Raw genomic sequence first — 22,658 nt, 5'->3', positions numbered from 1 at the left:
GGTTGAAACTCTATGCTGAAATTTTAGCTTCTTTTACCGAAATCCTGAGATACCACTGTCGTAGATAAGTATAGTTTAATATGGATTAGTGTATGACAGGGAGGAACCTAGCAAGGCCCATTTTATCAAAATCTTCTCAGTATCCCATTGTTTCAAAATGGTCCAACAAGCACTTGTTTACTAAACATTAACTCTTTTCATCTCCCTGGGAATTGTTTGCCTGCCCCTTGAAGTCCCAAACCACAACCCTCACTCCCTCCTACTTAGCTCAAAATAGCTGAAAAGCCTTGACTGCCAGATTTTTCCGGGTTTCATATTCATAAGTAACCCCCATATATACACATGCAATAAATCTGGTTATTTTCTCCTGCTAATCTGTCTCATGTCAATTTAATTTTTAGACCAGCCAGAAGAAGAGAGAAGGATAAAAGAAAAATAATTTTTCCTCCCCTTACAAGGCCTACGGCATTTGATACCTTCCTGGGAATCAGGTAGGGTGCTGCACTCATTAACCTTCATTCTTGTTTTAAGTACCGTAGTGTGAGTCCTCAGGGAAAAGTCAGGGTGGGCATTACACAAACCACCTTGCGACTCCACTCACTGCCATGCAAACACATTCATGGATGAGCGTGAGTGCCTGGATGTGGCAGATGTGTATGTTTTATGTATGAGTGTGTGTGGAAAGTGTATGAATTCACACGAATATGTATTCATATGTTTGTGAGTTTTTGTCTATGAGTATATACTTGTGTGTATTTTTAAAAAAATATTGTATTCATTTATTTTTAGAGAGAGGGGAAGGGAGGGAGAAAGAGAGGGAGAGAAACATCAGTGTGTGGTTGCCTCTCACTCAGCCCCTGCTGGAGACCTGGCCTGCAACCCAGGCATGTGCCCTGACTGGGAAATGAACCTCTGACCGTTTGGTTCACAGGCCAGCGCTCAATCCACTGAGCCACACCAGCCAGGGCTTGTGTGCATTTTTGAGCAAATGTTTGTGTATCTGTGCCCAGGTGTGTATGTGTGTTTATGTTTATTGTGTTTGTATATGATTATTTGCCTGAGTGTGTGTTTGCCCATGTGAGTGTGCATGACTGTGTGAACAAAAATGTGTATTGGTGTGTATTTGTGTGTACTTTGTATGAGTTATGTTTGGGTGTGTTGAGTGTGAATGTGTGTCTCTGTCCATTTTGTGTGCATGTTTGAATTCGGGTGTGTGTATGAGAGTATGGTTTTTGTGTGTAAATGTGTGTTTGGATAAGCATATCCGTGTGTGAGTGTGTAGTTGCCTGTGCAAGTGTGTATTGTATATGAGTTTATATTTTTGTGTGTAGGAGTGCACTTTGTGGTTGTATTTGTATATATGTGAATGCATACTTTTCTGTGCAGGTATTGAGTTTTTTTTGCGAATGTGAATATTTGTGAATATATGTGTTGTGACTAGTTGTGTGTATTGTTTGTGTGAGCGTTGTATGTGTAATTGTGCAAACGCAAGCATTTGTGCGTTGTGACTGCGCAGTGTGTGCGCATCTCTGTGTATGTGAGTATATATATTTGTGTGTGTGTGTGCCAGCGTGCGTGGGAGCGGGTGTGTGCTGTCCCCACGCGCCTCCACCTCCCCTCGATCCGCCCCACTGGCGCGGGCGCAGAGGCAGCGGCCGGAGCTGGGCGGACGAGGGAGGGACACAAGCCGGGGTGAGCAAGCTGCACCGTCACAGTCGCTGTGCCGACTTTGCCCTTTAAGTCGGTTTCCAAGCCGATTACAGCTGATCTCCCACGTGACGTTTTACCTTCTGTCTCCCGGAGCTAGTTGCCCGAGGACAGTCCTGCTCAGGCTGCCACGCGTCGCGCCTCCCCAGCCCGCGGCGGTGTCTCCGGCTCCCGCAACTTTGGGCGAAGCAGCCGGAGGCTCTAGGGTGCCCTCGCTGAGCCATTCTCCGCACGGGCGTCTGGGGCTCCAGGAGCTTAGCTTCGCTAGGAAACGGGCGGTGTCGGAGAAAGCGCCTGGACGCAGCCGGGCGCCCCTCGGACCTGCGCGTCCGGGAGGCCGGCGGGGGTGCCCTGTGCGAAGCAGCAGGAAAGGGGGCGCCCTTTGCCAGCCTGGACCCAAGCGGGCGGGCACGCCCTGGGGGGAGACGGCCAGGAGATGGCCGCGAGACAGGGGTGAGTCCCCCGCGTCCTCACCATGCAGAAGAGCGTGCGCTACAACGAGGGGCACGCCCTCTACCTGGCCTTCCTGGCCCGCAAGGAGGGCACCAAGCGCGGCTTCCTGAGCAAGAAGGCAGCAGAGGCAAGCCGCTGGCACGAGAAGTGGTTCGCCCTCTACCAGAATGTGCTCTTCTACTTCGAGGGCGAGCAGAGCAGCCGCCCGGCGGGCATGTACCTCTTGGAGGGCTGCAGCTGCGAAAGGGCGCCCGCGCCGCCCAGGGCCGGGGCCGGGCCGGGCGGGGCCCGGGACGCGCTGGACAAGCAGGTACCGTGCGCCCTCCTTTCCCAGTCTTCCATCCTCCGGCCGCCGCACTCGCTAACTCTTCTAACCCCAGAGGTCTAGGGCTTGACGGAACACGAAGTCCATGCTCCAGACCTGAGGTTCCCTTGTGGCCTTAATGGCAAGATATCTTCGCGCGCTTCCCCATCGACATCCCTCCTTCTCCCCCGCGCCGTGCAATCGCTGGGGAAGGGCGCATGGCTTGACCCTGACAGCGGTCGGGGCTTTTCAGCTTCATTACCAACCACCCTTTGCTTCTCGAGACTTTCGGGAAGGCTTTAGCGTGGTGACGGGTGTTAACACCTGTTGAATTTAGAACCGCAAGACCGAACTAACTTATTTGGGAAAGTTAGGTTTCTCCCTTACCCGGCTGGTGCGGTAGGTTCTTTGCCTGCAGTAGTTTGATCGCTGGCTATGCCAGGAACAAACGGAGCTCCCAGGACAGACAGTCACTTTCTGTTGTCCATTTTCAACCTGTCTTTGTGGATTATGTCAGTTTACCTTGCTAACATTTGACCTGCTGTGTCTAATTACGAAGGGGAATGTGTATCTAGTTCCCTCAGGATTAGTATTTGGTACCACATTTTTGCTATGTTTAAACGTGTGGGTGTTTCAAAAGACCGTTTCACTGTTGTACTTTTAAATGAGTGCTTTGAAAACGAATGTGACCTTTTTATTCTGGGTCATAATTTTATTAGTTTTGCTACTCAGGGAGGAAAAAAACCCTCTACATGTAGTAACTCTCACGCCTCATTCCTGCAAATGCGAAATTTGTATTTTTTTCAATTACCATTTGGTTATTAAAGTTAAAGCAGACTAATTTTATGCTCCCAAATTCTTACTTTGCTTCTAGATCTCCACCTTGGGGGAGAAAAGAGGCTGATTGTCTCTGCTGTTGCATAAAAATATTTCGCAGCCGAATTTTCCGTGCAAGTCAGACTAAACAGCTTCTACTGCAAACCAGCGAGGGTGGCTGTGGGAGGCGCTAGCGGTGGGATGATGAGTAAGATGCCTACCTAACCCCTTGATGCTCTTGTAAGGATGTGTAAAATTAAGAGTTTACACTAGATAGACCAGAAGTTCCATTTTTTTCACTTTGGTTTCACTATAAATCATGAACAGACTTAACTAATTTGACTTGTTACAACGCTTATAAATCTGAAATTTTAAAAACTTGCCCTTTGGTTTTAAGAGTGTATTGTGGGCATTTGAAAAGCCAATTTCCAGTTTTGTAGATATGGTTACCGGAAATATGAGTTTAAATTTCAAGACATGCATTGCAGGATTTAAGTGGAGAGCAGGAGAAGGGTTTTGAGGAAACAGATTTTTTTTTCTTTTTTTTTTTTTTCTTACTGGTGAGATTTATTTAAAGGTTCCAAGGCCCCAGGAGCCAAAACTAAAAGTCCTTGAAGTGTTGTTATATCTAAAATAAAATAGGGTCCTTTACATTACTCTGAATATATATCATTGACTTAATTTCAAATTATGTTTTCTCCTTGTATTTATGCCAATATCAGGAGAAAACCACTTTTATTTATTTCTCTTATCTGGGGATGGGGAGTTGTTTCTTGTTGCAACTTGTATGGCTGTCTTTTAGTTACTATTATATGAAAACCAACTTTTTTCTACTTGAAAATACCTGAATTCTCATCTGAACTCTCATCTTCAGGACAGTTTTCTTCACTCTGCACTTTGACAAAGAAACATAAACATACTCCAGATTGTGTGACTTTTATGCCACTTTCTGATGGCAGTCCTAAACAGGTCAGCTGAAGAAAAAAATTTCTCTGTTTATCACACAAGTTATGAGTACTTCTCAATCATTTTCTACTCTTTAAAAGGTTAGAAATGAGAACCTTTGGTGTTCGTAGAAACACTGAGATGAAGAGGACAAGCCATACAAATGGATTAGGAGTTGAATTGGGAAATCTGTAATTTTGTCTTCTCTTAGGCATGCTTCTGTGACTTGGGTTAGTTTAGCAGATTGGTGCTTTTCTCTACCACTGCCTCTCTGGGTGTGTTTGAAGAATTAAAATGAAACTGTGACGATAAGAAAGAAGAATCTACCTTAAATCTACAGTTTGAGCAGTTGGTTCCCTGTCAGTTGACTTGCGTTGCTCATGTGCTCACTCCATCTCAGCACCTAGACTGCGGGACCTTATGAAACCGGGAGGTAGAGGGCCGATGTAAGGCACCGAGCGGGGACCATCCTTAGGCCCACTTTCCCCAGAATGCTTCTGAAGCTTTCCACGTAATATCTCCATTGCTCTCATAAACATAGGTGAAGGTTTGGGCTTAAAATGGGACTTAGGGAGGCAGAGTGGGTTTCCTCCACCAGGTTTCTATGCGACTTCTTTAGGCAAATTTCTTAATATTGTCTCTTTTTTTCCCTTCTGTTAATGAGCTCTGTTTCTTCATATGTAAAAATTAAGGGTTTGGCTAAGATGGTTTCCAAGTTGCTTTCTAATAATGACATCTGTTTCCAAGTTTATAACAGACAGGGTAAGCTTTTTGGCTGTGTAGAGGATGCAAGTTTAAATTCTATTCTTTCAAATAATTTTTAAGTTCTAATTAATTGTGTTTTTAAGTAAGTTATAGGAAAAAGCACTCATTGATTTGATTCATCTAATAACTCAGAGTTAACTGACAAAAGAAAAATTATTATTTTTTTGAACTGCTTTGTCTTAAACTGTTTCCATTCAAGAAGAAAAATAAAAGGTGCTTTTCACTTTCCAAATGTGCCTGAGTTGAAGGAATGTTTGGATTGCCCCATTTTTTCCCATAGTGTCCCCAGATGTCACTTCGGTATGTCATTGGGAGACTGTAAGGCTCTCTTGTCAGCCTTCCTTGGTGGCTACTTCTTAGTGATAGTTAGGGTGATGTAGTCAAAATGAGTTTAGTTAACAACATTTTAAGTGGTGTTCCTTTTCTCAAAAATGTGTGTTGTTGGTCCTTCTTTCTAAGAGTGCTCCATTTATGGAGAATGAAAAACTTCCCTTTCATTCCAGGTGAAGGTATTTAAGAAAGGAGGGAATTCACATTTAGTAAGTACTTTCTTTGTGCCAGGCTCGGTATTATCCTCCAGTATCCCATTTAATTTGAACTTCCCTTTCAGTTCTTGGAGGTTGGTAGTATTTTTTTTTCTTCACTTTTACCTATGCTAACACTGAGGTTCACAGATTTCTTGGGAGATAATCAAAATCTTACTGAAGACCGATAGGAAGACTGAGTAACCTTGAAGATTGCCTTGCTAAAGAGACCATTTAAATCCACTGACATTCAGATATCTCAGATCTGGGTGGGAGGGGGCTTGGGGTTGTAGTAGGTGAATCACTTTTTTGTTTATTCTTATTTTCCTTTTGAAAACTATTTGAAGGGCAGTTGTATTCTTGAGAAATACAATAGTAGACCACTACATTTTCAAAGAAAAATGGGACTTATGCTTAAATGTACAAGTTTACACGGCAGGCATTCGTTTACTTCTTTAGGGACCTTTAACAATATTTGCCCATAGGGTGACAGTGCACGACTGTCAATCTGTTTCGGTGGCGCTGTCTGTCTTGTCTGCTAGCAGGAGAGATGGACAAGAACAAAGCTATCTTTATTCCTAGTTTTTGGGTAATGTTAAGTGTCTCTTCAGTTTGATTTCAGTTGTTGTTTTGGGGGGAATTATCTCATTAGTTCTGGAGGTTTAAAGTAGTAGATACTTATCATGTTTGTGCTGAATTAAACATGTTGATTTAATTTTAGAGGGATTAAAGGCTCTGTGATTTCCCCCTGTCACTGTATTACAAGCCAGTCACTTAAACCTTCCTCCCTAGACCACAAGCAGAGGATTTTAATCATTTTATCGAATTAGGCAGAGCACGCTAACCCTGAAATATTGGTGGAGAGTGGGGAATGTGGTTTTTCATTCTCGTTCACGTTGTTCAGTTGATAACAACTCAATATTTTCTTTTCAACCATAGCAATGGTTGAGCAAATAAAAGTGTAATAAAATATTTGCTAAATCTTATAAATAAAAAGTTTGAAAATATAATTTAGAGAAGAAAGTGATTTATTACTGGAACTTAGTAACCATGCTTGCATTTAAACTTAAATGAAGAAAAATAATTTATGGATTAGCAAAATTTAGTTATTTTAATTTTGGCTACAGTAAACATTATTATTTATATTATTGTGTTTATTACAAATTTAACATAGAAAAATCCATCTTTGATGTACAGATGTACATAAAAACACATTTTTATTGTGATAAGTATTTTCTGTGGGTTTTAACAAGTGAGAGCTAAATGCACTGTTAAATGATGGGAACTATTTGTAATGTTATAACATAATCTTTCCAACTTTCAAGAATTAAAAGATAGAGATATATTCTTTTTATTGGGTAATGATATGTCCTAAAGCAAATATGGTAACCTAGTGTTTCTGGTTTTAGTAAGCCAGTGCTAATAGTTTATTTTTTTAAATTTAATTTTATTTTACTAATAGTTTCTTATAACAATTGTTGATACTGCACTGCCTTGCTTAAAGCAGATTATATTTTAAATTTGATTTTGTACATATTTTCCAATAAATTTGCCTTCTACTGTCAATATAATTTTAATTTTGTGGAATACAAAAACTTAGTCTTTAAGATTATTTTGTGATGAGATAAGCCAGATTGGTAAAACATATGCGTACACTCAGGTCTTATGTGCACGGCTCATGGATGCAGATGAGCAGGAGGGGACTGACTGTGGGAGTGAGGGGTGGGGTGGGTGGAGGGGGACAAAGGGGGGAAAATTGGGACAACTGTAATAGCATAAAAAATAAAATACTTAAAAGGAAAAAATCCCTAATTTTCAAATTTTAAAGTAGCTTTGTGTTTTTATGCCTGCTCACTTTTTTCTGTAAGAAAGATAAATGTGTCTGTTTACTGAGTTTATCTTCTATCATTAAACCTTAAATATTTATTATGCAATTCTGTATGGTGGAATATGTAGATATTTATTTATATTGTTAGCATTTCAAGATGTGAGTTATAAATCCAATCTGTTTACAACTTGGGTAGCTTCTGGTTTATTGTTTTAATTATTGATTTTTAGAGAGAGAAGAAGGGGAGGAGAGAGAGAGAAACATGATTTTTGTTGTTCCACCTATTGGTGCATGCATTGATTGACTCTCGTATGCGGCCTGACTGGGGCCCAGGCTGCAGCTGGGGAGTGTGGGGACCCTGCTCCAACCGGCTGAGCAACCTGGCCAGGGTGGGCAGCTTTAGTTTTCAGGACTAAAGATGTACAATGATTCTGTTAAATTATTCACAGTATAAATTCCTCTCTGCAGTTAGTTTACCTTAGTTTAAAGCTGTATACAGTAAATCTTAGTTACTACTTAAATAAAACTAGCAAGTATATGTATTAGGTATCAGTGTAGCACTGTGGTAAATGTTTGGTTATTTTATAACATTTGGCCATTATTTCAAAAACATTAATCATTATTCTGAAATTATTCATTACATTTCAGTTGGTGTGATTTAAAAATATTAGCTGATTGAGAAATTATAAATACCTTATTTTGGCTCCATCAAAGGACATATTTTAGCATTTCTGCCCAAGAAATTTAAATATAATTGTGTGTATATTTAGGGAAAAAAGAGTGGCAGGTTTTTGTTTTTCTTTTTTTTTATTTGAGAAAACATTGGTGTCAGTAGGTGGAACAGAGATGCAGAAAAGCACATGTTCTCAGTTTTCCTTTTTATTGGCACTTGAAAAGCATGATTCAATGAAAAATAAAGACCCAAATTATTTTTCCTAAACTTCCCCACAGTGAATGCAAAATTCCCCAAATATACTTCTAGTGAGATGGCAAAAAAAAAAGTTGAGTTGATCTGTGTTTATTTAAATAATACTTCTTTTCCTCTCTGACTGTAAGGGAAGAAACGAGAAGGTTGGAAGGCCCATGTAAGTGTAACTTAACAGTATCAGAGTAGAGAGTAGAGAAAATGAATGAAAGCTAGAATTCTCGTAAGATTGGAGAAGCTACAAATAAAAAAGTGGTAATAAAAGCAACACTTAAAGATAAAATTTATTGACCCTTTAGTGCTTTATTTTTAAACGTAGGCCACAGTTGCTCTCACTACCTCTTCCCACACTCGCCAGTTTGACATTGCTGGGACCTGTGATGACAAGGCAGCAGGGATCCGAGGGGCTCCGGTTATGGTGCTTTGCATTCTTTTCAGGTTCCTGAAATGTTTTATTTTATCATTGTCTGATTTAATTTAGACAGTGCTTGATTCATTTCCTGAGTGTACTTATCAGCGCATGCCACTTGTGGGACTAACTTAAACAGAGGGGTCAGTGCTGTCAGATGGAGGGCTGATGAGAAGGTAGGTTCCGGGGGGTCAGCTCTGTGGGAACAGGGAGCTGGTAGCCTGGCCTACGCTTCACTGGGTAGCATCAGAACTCATTACCAGTGGAGTCATGACGGTGATGCCTAGGAATAAGAGATGGCTCATATCCAATAAGAATTTACTCTCTTTTAATTTCAAGAATATCAGTTTCCAGTTCTGATGGTAGTATTGTGTATGGTCCAGTCGAGGAGTTACACTGCAGGGCTTTCAGTCTTGACTCAGGTACTTACCAGATACAGATATGATGTTAAGCAGTTTCTCTTTCTAAGCCCAGACCCCTACCTGTAAGACGGAGGTCATGACCCATATCATCGGGTTGTTGCAGGGCTCATAGGCAATAATAGTCCACATCAACCTCTTCCCAAGGGCCTTCCCAAGGGCCCTGCCGCACGAACAGTCAGAACACTTGTCAGCTGGTGTTTTCATTACACCTTTCTAATATAATTCTTCTTTCACTTTTTTTATTTTCATTACTGGGGTCACTCAGGGAGTATTTTTTTTCCTTCTCTTTAAAAAATATTTGTATTTTAACACATCCAAAATGGTGAACACTCATATACCCATCATCTAGCTTCAACAATCAACTTTCTGCTTTCTTTTTATTTGTTTCCCTCCACACATTTTTTAGACTATTTTAAAGCAAGTCTCAGATATCACATTATCTCTCTCATACAGAAAGACATTTTTCCTTTTGGCGTGGCCCTTGATTGGCACTGAAGATTGTACTTGACGTGGCTCTGAAAAGAATGATCTTGGAAAGAGTTTGTAATGTTTCTGTTTGAAAATATGCTATTATAATGCTTGTATCCTTTTTTTCTTTGATATCATTATAAAGGGAAAAACTGAAGACGGTAGTTGTTCAGTCATAAAGGTGGTGGAATTCACTTTTAAATAAGTTCTGGCCCATTAAATCCTAAAGGAAAGACATTTGAAATCAATTGTTTAATCATGATCGTGGTGTAGAGCTGTTTTCATGATCTGTCCTACCTCACAGGGAAAGTACGTTACCAGGGCTTCCCTTCCTGAGGGTCCTCTTTTCTTCTTGGAAGTCCACTCACCAGCTCTCGCAGCTGTGCAGCTGGGATGACTGGGTTGGAGTGGAGAAGGGTGCTTCCACCTCTGATGCCATTGACGGTTCTTCTCAGGATTTTACACAGTTTTGCAACAGTCAGGACATCAGCCATAAACCAACATTTCACCCATCTTTCAAAATCAATGCTGAGCCCCAGCAGCTTGTCAATGTTATTTTAAGGCAATTACTATGGCTTTATTATTCAAGTGTTGTTTTTTCTAGTGTTGCTAAACTTTTCTAGGGTTAGTTGTTTCTGTCATATGATTATTTGCTTTAGGCCCTTTTGATTGCAAGGGAGATATACAAACTCAAGTTGTCTTGAATTACAGTCACCTCTCTGTGTGGTGAGGGACAGTGGGAATATTTGAAGCAGTGTGAGGGTGAGTCTCACTCCGCTTTTACTGTGACCCTGCTGTTCGGAGGGTGTCGGTACTGGCTGACCTGTGTTTTGGCGTGTTCAAGCCATTCTGGCTCCTCACTGCTTCTGTTTCCTCGCAGCATCTGCTTTCCCTAACTGCAGGCTGCCCCTCGTCGTGCTGAACCAACGAGTTGCAGCCTCTTACTCTCTGCTCTTTTCTGTTTTAATTCTCACGGAAGCATCTCTTATGTACTCAGTGTATTCAGGTTCTTATTTCTGTGAAAGAATCTGATTGGCTTAGTTTACATTTTGACCAGTCCATGGATTGGCTGCCAGAGACATCAGGGGCTGTGGAGAAGGGAGCTGCATGAGAAGTTTGGTGGGCGTGATAGACATTATTATTGACACATCTACAAGCTCATTAATATTCTTTTCAGCACACTAAATTTATTCATTGTAAGCCACATTCTGTTCCTTCAGTAGCAGTTTTGCACCCTCACTTTACCAGTTTGAGATCTTTCCAACAATACAATTTCTATCTTCTGGCTCTGTTTGGCCTCTTGTATTGTTTAGGGTTCGTGGTCATATTTGTTTTACTTTTTAATATTTGAATATTCAAACATTACTTGAACATTGTTCTGTTAACAGCAAATTAAATATAAACCTATTATTTTCAGAGGATAGCATACATACAGAAAAGTACACATAGTGTGCCACTTGGTGACTTTTCACAAAGCAAAAGTGCTTTTGTAAGTAACACCCACATCCAGCAATGGACGTGATCAGCCCTCCAGAAACTAACCTTGTATCTGTCTCTCTTCCCTGCTCCTCACCATGGGTAGCTGCCGCCTTTGTGTCTAACATTAGTGGTTGGGTTGGTCTGGTTTTGAACTTAAGCATGGAATCGTGCAGTAAGTGCTCTCGTGTGAGGCTTCTTTCCCTTAGCATCATTGTTTTAAGATTCATCCACGTTGTTGGGTGTTGCAGTTCATTCTGTCACATTCCTTTGTAGTATTTCCCTGGATGAGCATACTATTTCCATACCCATTCTTTACCTGCTGTCTGATGGACATCCGGATCGTTTCCGATTGGAGGCTGTTGAGTACAGTATGGCTGTGGAAATTCTTGTACAAGTATTTTGTGTGAACATACATTTCTGTCAAGTCTATACCCAGCAATGGAATTGTTGGTTCATAGGACATACAAATATTCGGTAATTACTGCTAAACAGTCTTCTAAAACAGTTACGTCAATGTGTGTTCTCACAGCAGTGTGTAAAAATTCCAGTTGCTTTACATCTTTGCCAACATTTGGTATCAATCTCTTTAGTTTTAAGCATTCTAATGAGTGTATAGTAGTGTCTGCTTTCAGTTTTCGTTTCTCTGATAATGAGGTAGAGCACCTTTTGAAGTATTTATTGAACATTTGACTGTTTCAAAGTGCTTGTTCAACCCTTTGTCCATTTTTTATTGAGCTGTCTGGTCTTATTGATCTGTAGAAGTATTTAATGTTAAGTAAAACTATATGAATTGCCATTTTGTACATCAAAAATGATTGAATATCAAAATTTCATATTGTTCATCTAATATATATGAAAACACGAATCTTTTGTCAGTTATATGCATTGCAAATATTTTCTCCTACTCTGGCTTGCCTTTCTACTCTCTTAAAGTTGTCTTTTGATGAACAGCTGTTGAAAGCTTTAATGTACGGTAAGCTGTCTGTCTTTTTCTTTCTGATGTCCGCCTGCGCATGAAGGAGACGGGGATGGGACAGCATCTGGAGGGGCTCCTCATGCAGGGTGTGGTGGCTGGGGTGCTCCCCTGCTGCTCGGCAGTCAAAGCAATCTCAATGATCACAAAGGGCTCAACAGTAAGCGCTGCAGTGCCTTGCTGCTGCTTTGGTTTGTCACCTGGGGTGTTTTCCCTCTGGGGGAAGGCTCCAGGGCCAGTTCCAAAGGACAAAAGATCATAAGGTTCTTCTCCATCTCATACTTCCTGGGGTCTGAGCTGTTCCCTCCCCAGGGCTGGGTGTTGCTGTTCCTCTAGAAATGCATACATGTAATATGCACCAAAAGACTTGCACAAGAATTTTCACAGCATGATTATTCACAAAATCTGAGTGTCCTATTCCAGTAACTTTCACTTCACTTCCCTGCCCCACCCCCCACCCCCATCTCCTACTCACACCTGCACCTTTCATCTGGAAGGGTCAGGTCCAAGAAGGGCAAGGGTGCTTTTGTAAAACTTAATCAGAATTAAGTTTGAATCCCTGACATCCCCTCTCAGCTATGCTGCCACCTGGAGGGTGTGCCAACCAGGCTGGCCTGGGAGGTGCGGTTAGGGAAGGAATAATGCTTCATTTCCAGCAGCGGTCAAGACAGATCCTCAGTCTCGAAATGTATCTCTACAATGCCCTATAACCCTCCCCCACTTTGTCCTGATCATTACCCAGGAAGTGGTCAAGAAGGAATGACCCCTTTCTCAGGATACCTGTGTTCTGTGATCAAACTACCTTACTGAATTGGACCAGGAGGGAGTGAGGGAGAGACTGTTGGAGAATCAGTCCATTGTTGAGGACACAGGTTAGTTTCAAGGGCCACAGTGGTGTGGCTGGAAATAGCTGACAGTAACCTGAAGAAGTATGGACAGTGGTGAGGCAGCACTGATAACCCTGAAAGGGGTTCAGAGGTCTGATGCGGCCAATCTGCCAGGAGTGGGGAAGGGTACCTGCTTGCCCCCACCTTGTGACTCAGTCTCTCCTACTGTGAGACAAATAGGTCAACTTTTGTCTAGAGTCGCAAGTCTGCCCTGCCATGGCAGCCTCTGCATTGGAGACAGAGTCAGGCTCCATTAGCAGCTTTATTCCAATTGGTTCCCGCAGAGAACCACCCCTTCCCATGGGCATCTGCATGAGTGTTCCAGCCAGTTCAGCCAGGAGTCATGGTCTGCCCCTAGGTTCACGTTTCCTAAGAAGGGTCTCTTTAATCTGCCAGTCTGTAGTTTTCCAAGTGTAGACCAAACAGCTATGCCATTGGCAGCATTCCTGAAGTTTCAGTTTTGCCCCCTGCAAGCACTTCTGCTTTTGCTCCTGCACAGTTGGCACTGAGGCTGAATAGCCAAAGGACTCCAGCCGGTGCCGCTTGCTTTCAGCTTAGCCAAATCATCAGGGGGACAGGCCTAGACATTTAGGGAATCTCTGTGAATTGAGGGCCCCATTGAGTTGGTGGCTTTGCTCCAGGTAGCTGAGCACATAAAGTTCCCTCCAGAGGGATGCTTGCTATTTTTATTTTTAATGTAAGGCTGAGGTACTGCTGAACACAGATCAATTATGTTCTTGAATACATTTTTCCATTTCACAAGCAAGGTTTGACTCTTCCTACTTTGTTAGTTCTTGAGTCTGAGTTGATTCATCCTAAAATGGGAATTTCTGGCTAGAGAGTTATAAGGTTTCTATGGGTTGGTTTTGACAAGGACTCAACAGTAAGCTACGAGTTACTTGCATGCCTTGTAGTTTTGTTAGAATGCTGGACATTGTGTATGAGAAATCGAAGAGATAATCTGATGCTCTGCATGATATTTTTCCATCGGAGAGAATTCACTTTGCTTTCTTGCAGGCATTAGGATGGGGTTATTTTATGTTAATCAATTCTGGGATTAAGCTGCTGAAAGCTAGGTTTCAGGATTTGTGAGAATTTGTCTATTTCCACTTTGCCCTAATTTCTAAAGTATAGCCTTTCCAGGGTCTTAACTGGAATTCTGAGTGTTTACAAAAATCCCCTTCCCACTTGGTCTCTCTCCCGCTCCATGAGACTGCTAAAAACTCAACACTGGTGAGTAAACTAATTCAACACGCAGCCTCTTTGCTGCTGCATTCTGCTCAGCCTCTTGGCTCTCCACCACTTGGAAATTGGCAAATTCCTTGAGAGGAACAACTTCCAAGTCTGTCAAACTTACTAGTTTACTTTTCTTCTCTAAGGCATCTTTACTTCTTAGGTTCTGGCTGTCTTGTGAGCTCACTGATGCTTTCAAATGGACTATTTTTTTTGTGTTGTATCCAGCTTTTCTAATTGGTGTTAGTGAGTGCATGGCCGGGTGATGTTGGCTGGGGTAAGGGGGGTGTCTGTAACCAGCTACTTGGCCATTACCACTTAAGAGTGAGTTTTGATAGTGAGACAAAAAATGAGTGGAACTTCTTCCAAACAGGGAAGAGTTATATTGTTTCTTTCTCTTTTTTTTTTCCTGGAAATTTATCTGTTAGTTACTTCTACTTCAGTAATGATAAAATACTTCAGAAGTCAAATCACAACTAATCCTTATTTTATCAATTTAATTCTGAACATCTTTGGATATGGTGTTTTGAGCACAGTAAAGCAAGAATATGATTTTATATTCCTATGATTTTTATAGATCTTTATTTTTATCCTACTACTAAGTGATGAGGTATATTTTGAGGGTACTAATGTGTAAGTTCCATTTAATGCCATACACAATGGTTTTAGTTTAAAATTTCCTTTTAGATAGTTTTCTCATCTGATGCCTATCTATCTATAGTTAGGGGAACCCAAAAAGCCGGAATTATCTTCTGGAGGGTGGGTCCCTAGCAGTACAGACTTTCCCAGCTAGGTGAGTGTTCTAGGAACCCATCTGTATCTCTGTACCAGCTGGTGTTGCTGTGAGAGGCTGTGATGGGTTTCAGTCAATTTTTTTTGAAGTCTCAACACTTTTGCTCATTTCATGCTGGGAGATTTGCAAGCACACCTGCCCATACCGTGCTGAGTGTTCAGCAGTTTTTGACCAAAAATGGCATGACCCTGTGCCCCACTCTCCCTGTTCACCCGATCTCAGTCTGAGTGCTGTTTTTTTGTTTCCCTTGAGAAAACATCCTTAAAGGGCAAGTTTTTGCCGATGTGGAAGAGGTGAAACAAAAACTGCAGGAGCACTGAAAGGCATCAAAGTCGACAAGTTCAAAACTGTTTTGAGCAGTGGAAAAAACGTCTTGGTAGGTGTGTTGCACCAGATGGAGAGTACTTTGAAGGTGAATACATTCTGGTTTCTTTGGGGTCCGCCTCCTATGTATGTATATATGTACATATGTATGTATCTATCTTAGTTGATGAGCATCTATCATATGTTTATCTAGTCTGTCCTCTTGGTTAATGAGCATTTAATTTAAAGCAGTCAACTTTCTCCAGGCATAAGTCATTCCTTTTTTCTTAGAAAGTAAAACAAAATAAAATTAGACTATTCCATGTAGGATACTAACTTGTTACTTTTTAAAAAAATCCTTACCTGAGGATATTTTTAATGATTTGAGAGAGAGAGGAAGTGGAAGGAGAGAGGGAAACTCTATGTGAGAGAGAAATACCAATTGGTTGCTTCCTTTATGCTCCCGACCAGGGATTAAACCCGCAGCCTAGGTGTGTGCTCTGACCCAGATCAAACCCACAACCCTTTGGTGTATGGGATGACACTCTAACCAACTGAGCCACTCACCAGGGACTAACTTGTTAGCTTTTTATGATCATTGTTTTGTTTGCCTAATTATGAGATCTATCATTTATTGAGTGGTGATTTGGGGTTAAAGGGCCAAGCAGTTGACATATATTATCTCATTTAATCTTTATGATCACACTGAGATGTCAGTGTCTTTTTCGTTTTACAGATAAGGATACTGAAGCTTAAAGTGGGTTAGCTATTACCTAGGGTAAACCTTTAATCAGTGACAATAACAATACAGCCTAGTTTAGCAACTTAGCTTTTGTTGAGCTTGGCCCTTACCTAGGAGCTAGAAACATAGCTTAACCAAATACAGCTTTCCTCTCTTAACCAAGGGGTTAAATCTTTTGTTTTCAGTCTCCTTCATCTTCGTCTTGGTACATTTGCAGTTTGAGTGGAAAACTTCTCAGTCTGATCTGGCCAGCTCCATAAAGTCCGTAAGACAAGTTATTATTTCATGAAAATAACCCCACGCTCATGAAAATAAGTAAACAAAGCAAATCTGTGGGCCTTTATTCATCTAAGGGAAGCATTAGAACCAGCCCACACAACCTCCATGATGTCTGTGTGCTTGAACCTGTGCTGAGGGTCTAAGAGTGGGGACATGGTAGACAGTGGGGCTTGGAAGACCAGTCAGTCTTTCTGCAAAGCCCTCCGACTTTCTCCCGAGCTGCTAACTTCCAGTGCGGGCTTCCTTCTTGGTGTCTGGCCATACTGTGAAGGGCCCAGCACTGAAGACACAGTGCTCCCTGCTGTTTCAGACCTTGCCCGTGCCATGTGTGGGTCATGACTCTGAGAAAATGTCCCAGTGTCTTGATTTATGCCACCACTTTATGGCCACTAGGCCTAAGCAGGTTGCAGTCTTCTCTGGTCCAGAGTGGCGGATACTGCTGTCCGAAACATCAGGCCGCGCTGAGAACGATACTGGCAACCTGTGCCGTCCATGTAGATGTCTTTCTGTGCTGAGCTGAAGTGTCTTCTGTTATTTGTTTTGTCGGCAATTTCACCTGTGTCTCTGGAACTGTGGAGTCAAAGGGTTGAAGAGTAGCATCCTGTGATTGTCGTGCCTTAGCTGTTATTTCCTGCTGTGAGCACTATGATAAAAGTTCACTTTCAGCATGCCAGGTTGAGCCGAGACCCTCCCCCTTCCTGCTCACCTGCCCAGGCATTCCGTCCGGTTGGATGGTGCAGAATGCCCAGCATACTGAGGCTCAGTTCCCGAGTTCAAGTTCTGGATCCATTGTTAACAGCCGTGGATTGTCAGGCTTAGCCATTTTCTCATGTGGAAATGAGCATGATAATTCCTACATCATACAGAAAGTGGGAGTATTAAGTTAATTGAGGCAATCTAAGTGAGAAGTGTTTTGTAAACTAGAATGCTACAAAACTGTTATTTTAAATACTTTACAATTACATTTTTTCATGTAAATGAGGGAGATTTAAACAGCAGATCAGTTGAAAAGTTGGTTACTACAGATGTGTATTCTGTTCATTTTGATGGTCCATTTCAGGAACCAGCTAGCTTCCCTGCCTACTTTGTAAGCATCTTTCATGAGTGTACGTTTTCAAAACTCTATGGAGACTATTTAGTAGATGACAAATTCCTTAAGAAATAGTTGGAAGATTACCTTTACTAGGTGAAGGAAAATATAAAAGAATAGATCAGTGGAGGGATTTTTCTTTGTCATTTAAATCTTTTCTGTTGTATAGGTCCTTCTGGGTGGAAGGTGAGGGTGGGTGGGGCAGGGGAAAGTGGTGCTGGGAAAATGGAGGCAACTGTACTTGAACAACAATAAAAAAATAAAAACATGGTAAAAAATAAATAAAATTTTACATATCAAAAAAGTAAAGTGAAATTAATAAGTAATTTATTCAGAAGCAAAATGTAGGTAACTTCATTTTGTGCTTTAAAAGTTCATTACTTTATTTTTTTACAGGGAATTTAAAATGTATACTGAAAAGTAAATGAATCCAGTTTACTCATTTTTCTCCCTTTTGGTATAAACTACGTTGTTAACAGAATATTTTTAAAAGCAGTTTTTAAAAATGTATTAAAGTAATGTTTCTGGGGATCTAATGGGCAGAGGGGTGACTATAGTTAACAATACTGTATTGTGTACTTGATATTTGCTAAGAGAGTAGCTCTTAAATATTTTTGCGACACACACACACACACACACACACACACACACACAATGGTAACAATGTGAAGTGATGGCTTTGTTAACTAACCCTTATCAGAGTTACCATTTCACAACAGATAGTGTATCAAATCATCACCTTCTTTGTACACTGTAAACTTACACAATGTTATTCGTCAATTATATCTTAAAAAGGAAACCAGTGACTGGATACAGGTAGTATATATTTTTTGATCCCATACACTAAATGTAGAAGTGAGTGGTTCTGGTACCGTTGTAGCCCAAAGAGGCACCCATCAGAATACCTACACCTTATTCCAGGTTTTTGAAAGAAAAGCTAAGGCACTATGTAATTTCTTGGACATTTGGTCAGGGATTAAAAGAAGACCTTGTCTGTTTATAAATGATTGAGTGTCAAGGACTGAGGTTTGGAATCTTGATTCTGTCTAGGTGTGTCAAACACTAGCTCATAAACCCCAATAAACCTCTGCCTTAACTAGCATCCAATCTTGTATTTTTATGCAGGTGCAATGGAAATTAAAACAGTAATTGTTATTACTATTTTAAAATGAAATAATAATATGTGTATAATTCTATTTAGCTTTTAAAATGCTTTCATATACTTTATCCATTTGCTTTCTTAATAACTGCTAATTGTTTTTCTTTTATAATTTCTAACTTTTTAGACACTTTATTAAAATTTAAATCATTCTAAAAAAAGAATTTTTTGTGTGTAAAATTTGAAGATCATAGAGAACTATAAAATAAAATTAAAATCTGAAATGCCATCCCTGAGGGAAAACTATGTATTGGATTGTTGGAGGACTCCCTTTCAGGATTTTTTTGTGTGTAGGCATAATAGATATTTTTAAAGGGGCATACTTGGGATCATAGTGCAGGTAGAGTTTTGGATCCTGACTTTTTTATTGAACATTATAATCATTTTACTTGCCAGTAAATATTCTTTGAAAAATTATTTTAAATGACTGCACAACATTCTTTCTATCCCAAAGATGTAAAATGATTATCCTCCTACTGTTGGATGTTTGGGTTGTTTTCATACTGTAAAGTTTTGCTCTGCTGTTGTAAATAATGCTGCAGTCAACACGGGGATGGTGTTTAGGAATAAGCTGTCAGGGCAGGTGGAGGCACATCAGAAAAAAAACGAACAAACAGAAAAGTGGGAAGTGAGGGGCATCTTTTTAACCACCATGAAAAGGGTAATAAAAAACACCATTCTCTCTAATAAATACCCCACTTACATTTCAAAGTAGCTTTGTAACTGGTTGAAAACTCAACATAAATGCAAGTTTCTGGAATGAAAGTACAGTCGGATTTGTGAATAAAATACAGAAATAAATATGGCCAAATGTGGCGGTCTGATTTCTGGACATAAAGCCAGAGCAGGAGTGTCTTCTGGTGGAGTCTGCTCGCCTGGGGTCAGGTTTGTTATGAGGGCAGGCAGTCGGAGTGCCTGGGCCGCCGTCAATGAGCTCCGTGTGCATGCGTGAGGTGCAAGTGCGGAGCCTGGCCACGTTTCATCAACTTTAAATACATTTGGATTATACTGTTTTCCATTTTCTGAAATTAGGATGTTTTCAATCAGTGTGCACATTTCATCGATGTGGTAGTTCTTTGCCTAAAAATTTTTACTGATTTATGTTGCATTTTACAATACCATTGTAGAAAGAAAAGTGGTAGCTTCCAGACTAAGACACTTGGCATTTATTTGTGTTTTCAAAGTTCTTTGCTCTGTGTGTGTTTGTAAGAGCATAAAGGTATATGGGTGTCTGCACCGCATTGTATTTTAAGGGCATTTGCCCTTTGATAATAATTAAATATAAGGACAGGGAAGATCATGGTCCTGTGAGAAGAAAAACTCAGTGCTTAGCTTTCGAAGTGCCTCCTCTGAAAATCTACTTCAAAAGATGGCAGGTGTTAGTACCAGCTGATCTGTACTGTGATTGGTTTTTATCTTTTCCTGCCGTCCCCTTGGGCCACAAGACCTTTGGCCACCAAAATTCAAAGTGCTGCCTCTTGCTACAACTACAATATTGTCTACTTTTTTGGCAGTGGGTTTTCCCTTTTCATATTCTTCCACTGTGGTTAGATAATGGCAAATCTGAGTGTTTGGGAATTTTAGCCCATCCTTAAATTTGATTATGTTACCTTTTGTGATTTAAAAAGGCCAAAACAAAACAACCAAACCCTCCTGGGTTTAGGATACTGGGAAAGGATGCTCATTCTTTCCTATTTTTAATGTTGCTAACAGCTGCCTTGCCTCCTTGGGCTTATGGTCATTCTTTCCACTGAAATTTTGGTCACAGTCAGAACTCCTGAAAGAAGACCACTGAACTTCTTTGCCTCCTGTGCATTTCAATAAATGGTCTTTCTAACTGACGTTAAGGCAAAATGTTTCTCTTGAAGATTATTTTAGGGTCCTGGAAGGCAGGTTTGTTTGGGGACTCGGTCACTGTATGGGAAGAGAGCCCACTGGCGTTGTGAGCCCATTGACTGGGGTCACATGGTAGCTTGCTGGCCAGTGACGTGGGGTGCTTCCAGAGAGTGTGTGTACCCTACCTCCTGTGATCCCAGTTCCCAGATTCCTTGGGACTGCTATTAATGACATCACAGTCAAATCCAGGCAAGCATTTGCTGGCTGGATCCTTTGTAATCTCTTTGTACAGTTGTCAGAACATCACTTAAAGTTTTGGAGCTATGTGTGTGAGTACCAACCGCGTACTGTAGTCCCAATACACCAGCACTGGTTACTTACCCAGCTGCTGTTAAGAAGTGAAAAGTCTTCCATTTTAGGTTTCATTAAGACTGGTTGTTATTCTTAATATTATTTGGCTTGTCTCTGCTTAATTGATACCAGAGCATGGGTTCCAAATTTTCCAGGACAATCTTGAATTAAAATGTTCTACTCTATAGTCCCATAGGAGCATTTTGGTTTTCAGGACATGGGGTCATAATTTGCTTTGGAAATTCTGGTACCTGTACTTCCTGATAGCTTTGAAAAAATTTACAAAGTGCCGGTTAGACTCTTAACCAGCATGCTCAGCAGTCGGTGTGGTACCACGCAGAGGGGAGGGGCTTTCACACAACAAGGGTTGTTGTTCGTTGTTGCTGAGGCTTGTGAGTTCACCTTTGTGGGAACGTGCGTGTGTGTTGTGGCACTTTAGTAATCGACCTCCTCTTTAGAGGGCATCCCACATAATTCCTTTCTCATGCTAAAAAGTATTTTTTTAAAGCAAAGCATCTAGTTTCAATGAGAAAATTATAGTGTATTAAATTTTTCTTTAGAAAGCAACTGTGTGTTAACAATTATATATGTTCTAAAAGGAAGCAGAAGTTTGGCCATGGGTGAACTCACCAGCAGTGGAGCACACAGTGAAACGGCCCATGCCCCCAAAGGATAGCTCAGGCTGGGTCTTAGTGTGGCTTTCCTGCCTGGGATGGCTCGAATGTATATCCTCACCTCTGGTGCCTGTGAGGAGGCCTGAATGCGCTTATAAGTGGGGCTCCTTCATCAGAGCCCTGGCACTTCAGTCCTCGTTGACTCACTAGGTGGGTTTTGAGCATTTGCTGGAAAGCACTGTCCTGAGGCTGATGGAAGGAGTTCAAGGTTCACTCTGTGTGGTCCTGAAAGTGCCCGTCTGTGAAGGAGATGATGGTGTGCATTTAAGGAGTTCTCTGACGATATGTGAGGCTTCTGGGAGGCTTTGCATGCTCAGGGGACAAGGACCTTTCTGACGTTGTGCCAAGGATGGTTGCAGGAACATTCGAGGGCCTTGGTCCTTCACAGAGGAACCAAGTTTAACTGGTAAGAAGAAGGGAGAGCTAAACTCATTTTGGTTTAAGTTGGGGATATTTAGGTTCTAGTCGGAAGTAGCGTTTGGGCAAGACCGGAAAGGCAGACAAAGCGACTCTATTCATCGGCCTGTGAGGCAGGGGACACTTGGGGGGACCGCAGTGCGGGGAGGGGGCGGCGGGGTGGGCCGAAAAGATAACCTGGCAGGGTGTTCGGGGACATTGGAGTAAGGAAATATGGGGGTCTGACGAGGAATCTAGGAATTCGGCTCTGTCATTAGCAAGGTTTTCTGGGAGGGACTTTTCCTGATATCAGACAGAACTTTACAAAATTAGCTTAGAGCACTGTTTCTCAAAGTGACCGGTGTGTTCTGAGGAATACCCATGTGGGTGCCTTGGTGTTGGTTACTCGTTAAAATGGCTTCACACCAAAAAAAGTGTATGAACAATCTGAGTTACCCAAAGTGAAGAGGATTTCTTCGTGACAGGATTTCTTAGAACTTTTACTATGCAGATTTCTTTGTTACTCTGCCCTTACTTGGTAGTCTCTTCTACAAGCAGGGTGGGCTGGCACAGGGAGCTGCAGCGACCAAGGCTGTAAAATGCCTACTTATATGTTCTAATTTTCTGTAATCAACTTGTATAATTAATTAGAACAATTATTTAATCATTTAATAACTATGTAAGAAATAGCTCCTTGGAAAAAAGACAATTTCAAAACTCTAAGTGAACATATTTCTGTGGCACGGGAGTTCATAAAAATAGATTCTGTTGTCATATAGTAAGAGATGTTAGGTAAAAAAGTATTTACCCCCAGATTAGTCACGTATTGTAAACAAATGGTTCTAATAATAAGGTAAGTAGTCTTTGGTAGGAGTAAAGAAGTTTGTACTACCTAAA

General features: G+C 41.2%; 1 protein-coding gene across 6 annotated transcripts in view; it reads left to right on the top strand.

Annotated features, from left to right (window-relative positions):
* Positions 1 to 414: 414 nt before the first annotated feature.
* RASGRF2 (Ras protein specific guanine nucleotide releasing factor 2) overlaps positions 415 to 22,658 on the top strand; it is a 196,992-nt gene continuing 174,748 nt past the window's right edge. For 5 of the 6 annotated variants that reach the window (XM_045847895.1, XM_045847894.1, XM_045847892.1 and 2 more), the window contains exon 1: positions 1,783 to 2,470. In XM_045847895.1, the coding sequence (XP_045703851.1) occupies positions 2,183 to 2,470 (288 nt within the window). In that variant the 5' untranslated portion in view covers positions 1,783 to 2,182. Of the gene's footprint in view, positions 492 to 1,782; positions 2,471 to 22,658 lie in introns of those variants that run through there. The other variant, XM_045847896.1, reaches the window with a different exon arrangement.

The sequence above is a fragment of the Phyllostomus hastatus genome, unplaced genomic scaffold, assembly GCF_019186645.2.
Source record: "Phyllostomus hastatus isolate PE091 unplaced genomic scaffold, TTU_PhHast_1.1 phas_contig_58, whole genome shotgun sequence".
NCBI classification, from domain to species: Eukaryota; Metazoa; Chordata; class Mammalia; order Chiroptera; family Phyllostomidae; genus Phyllostomus; species Phyllostomus hastatus.
The sequence above is the reverse complement of the archived record's forward strand: the minus strand, read 5'-3'. Positions and strand labels throughout refer to the sequence as shown.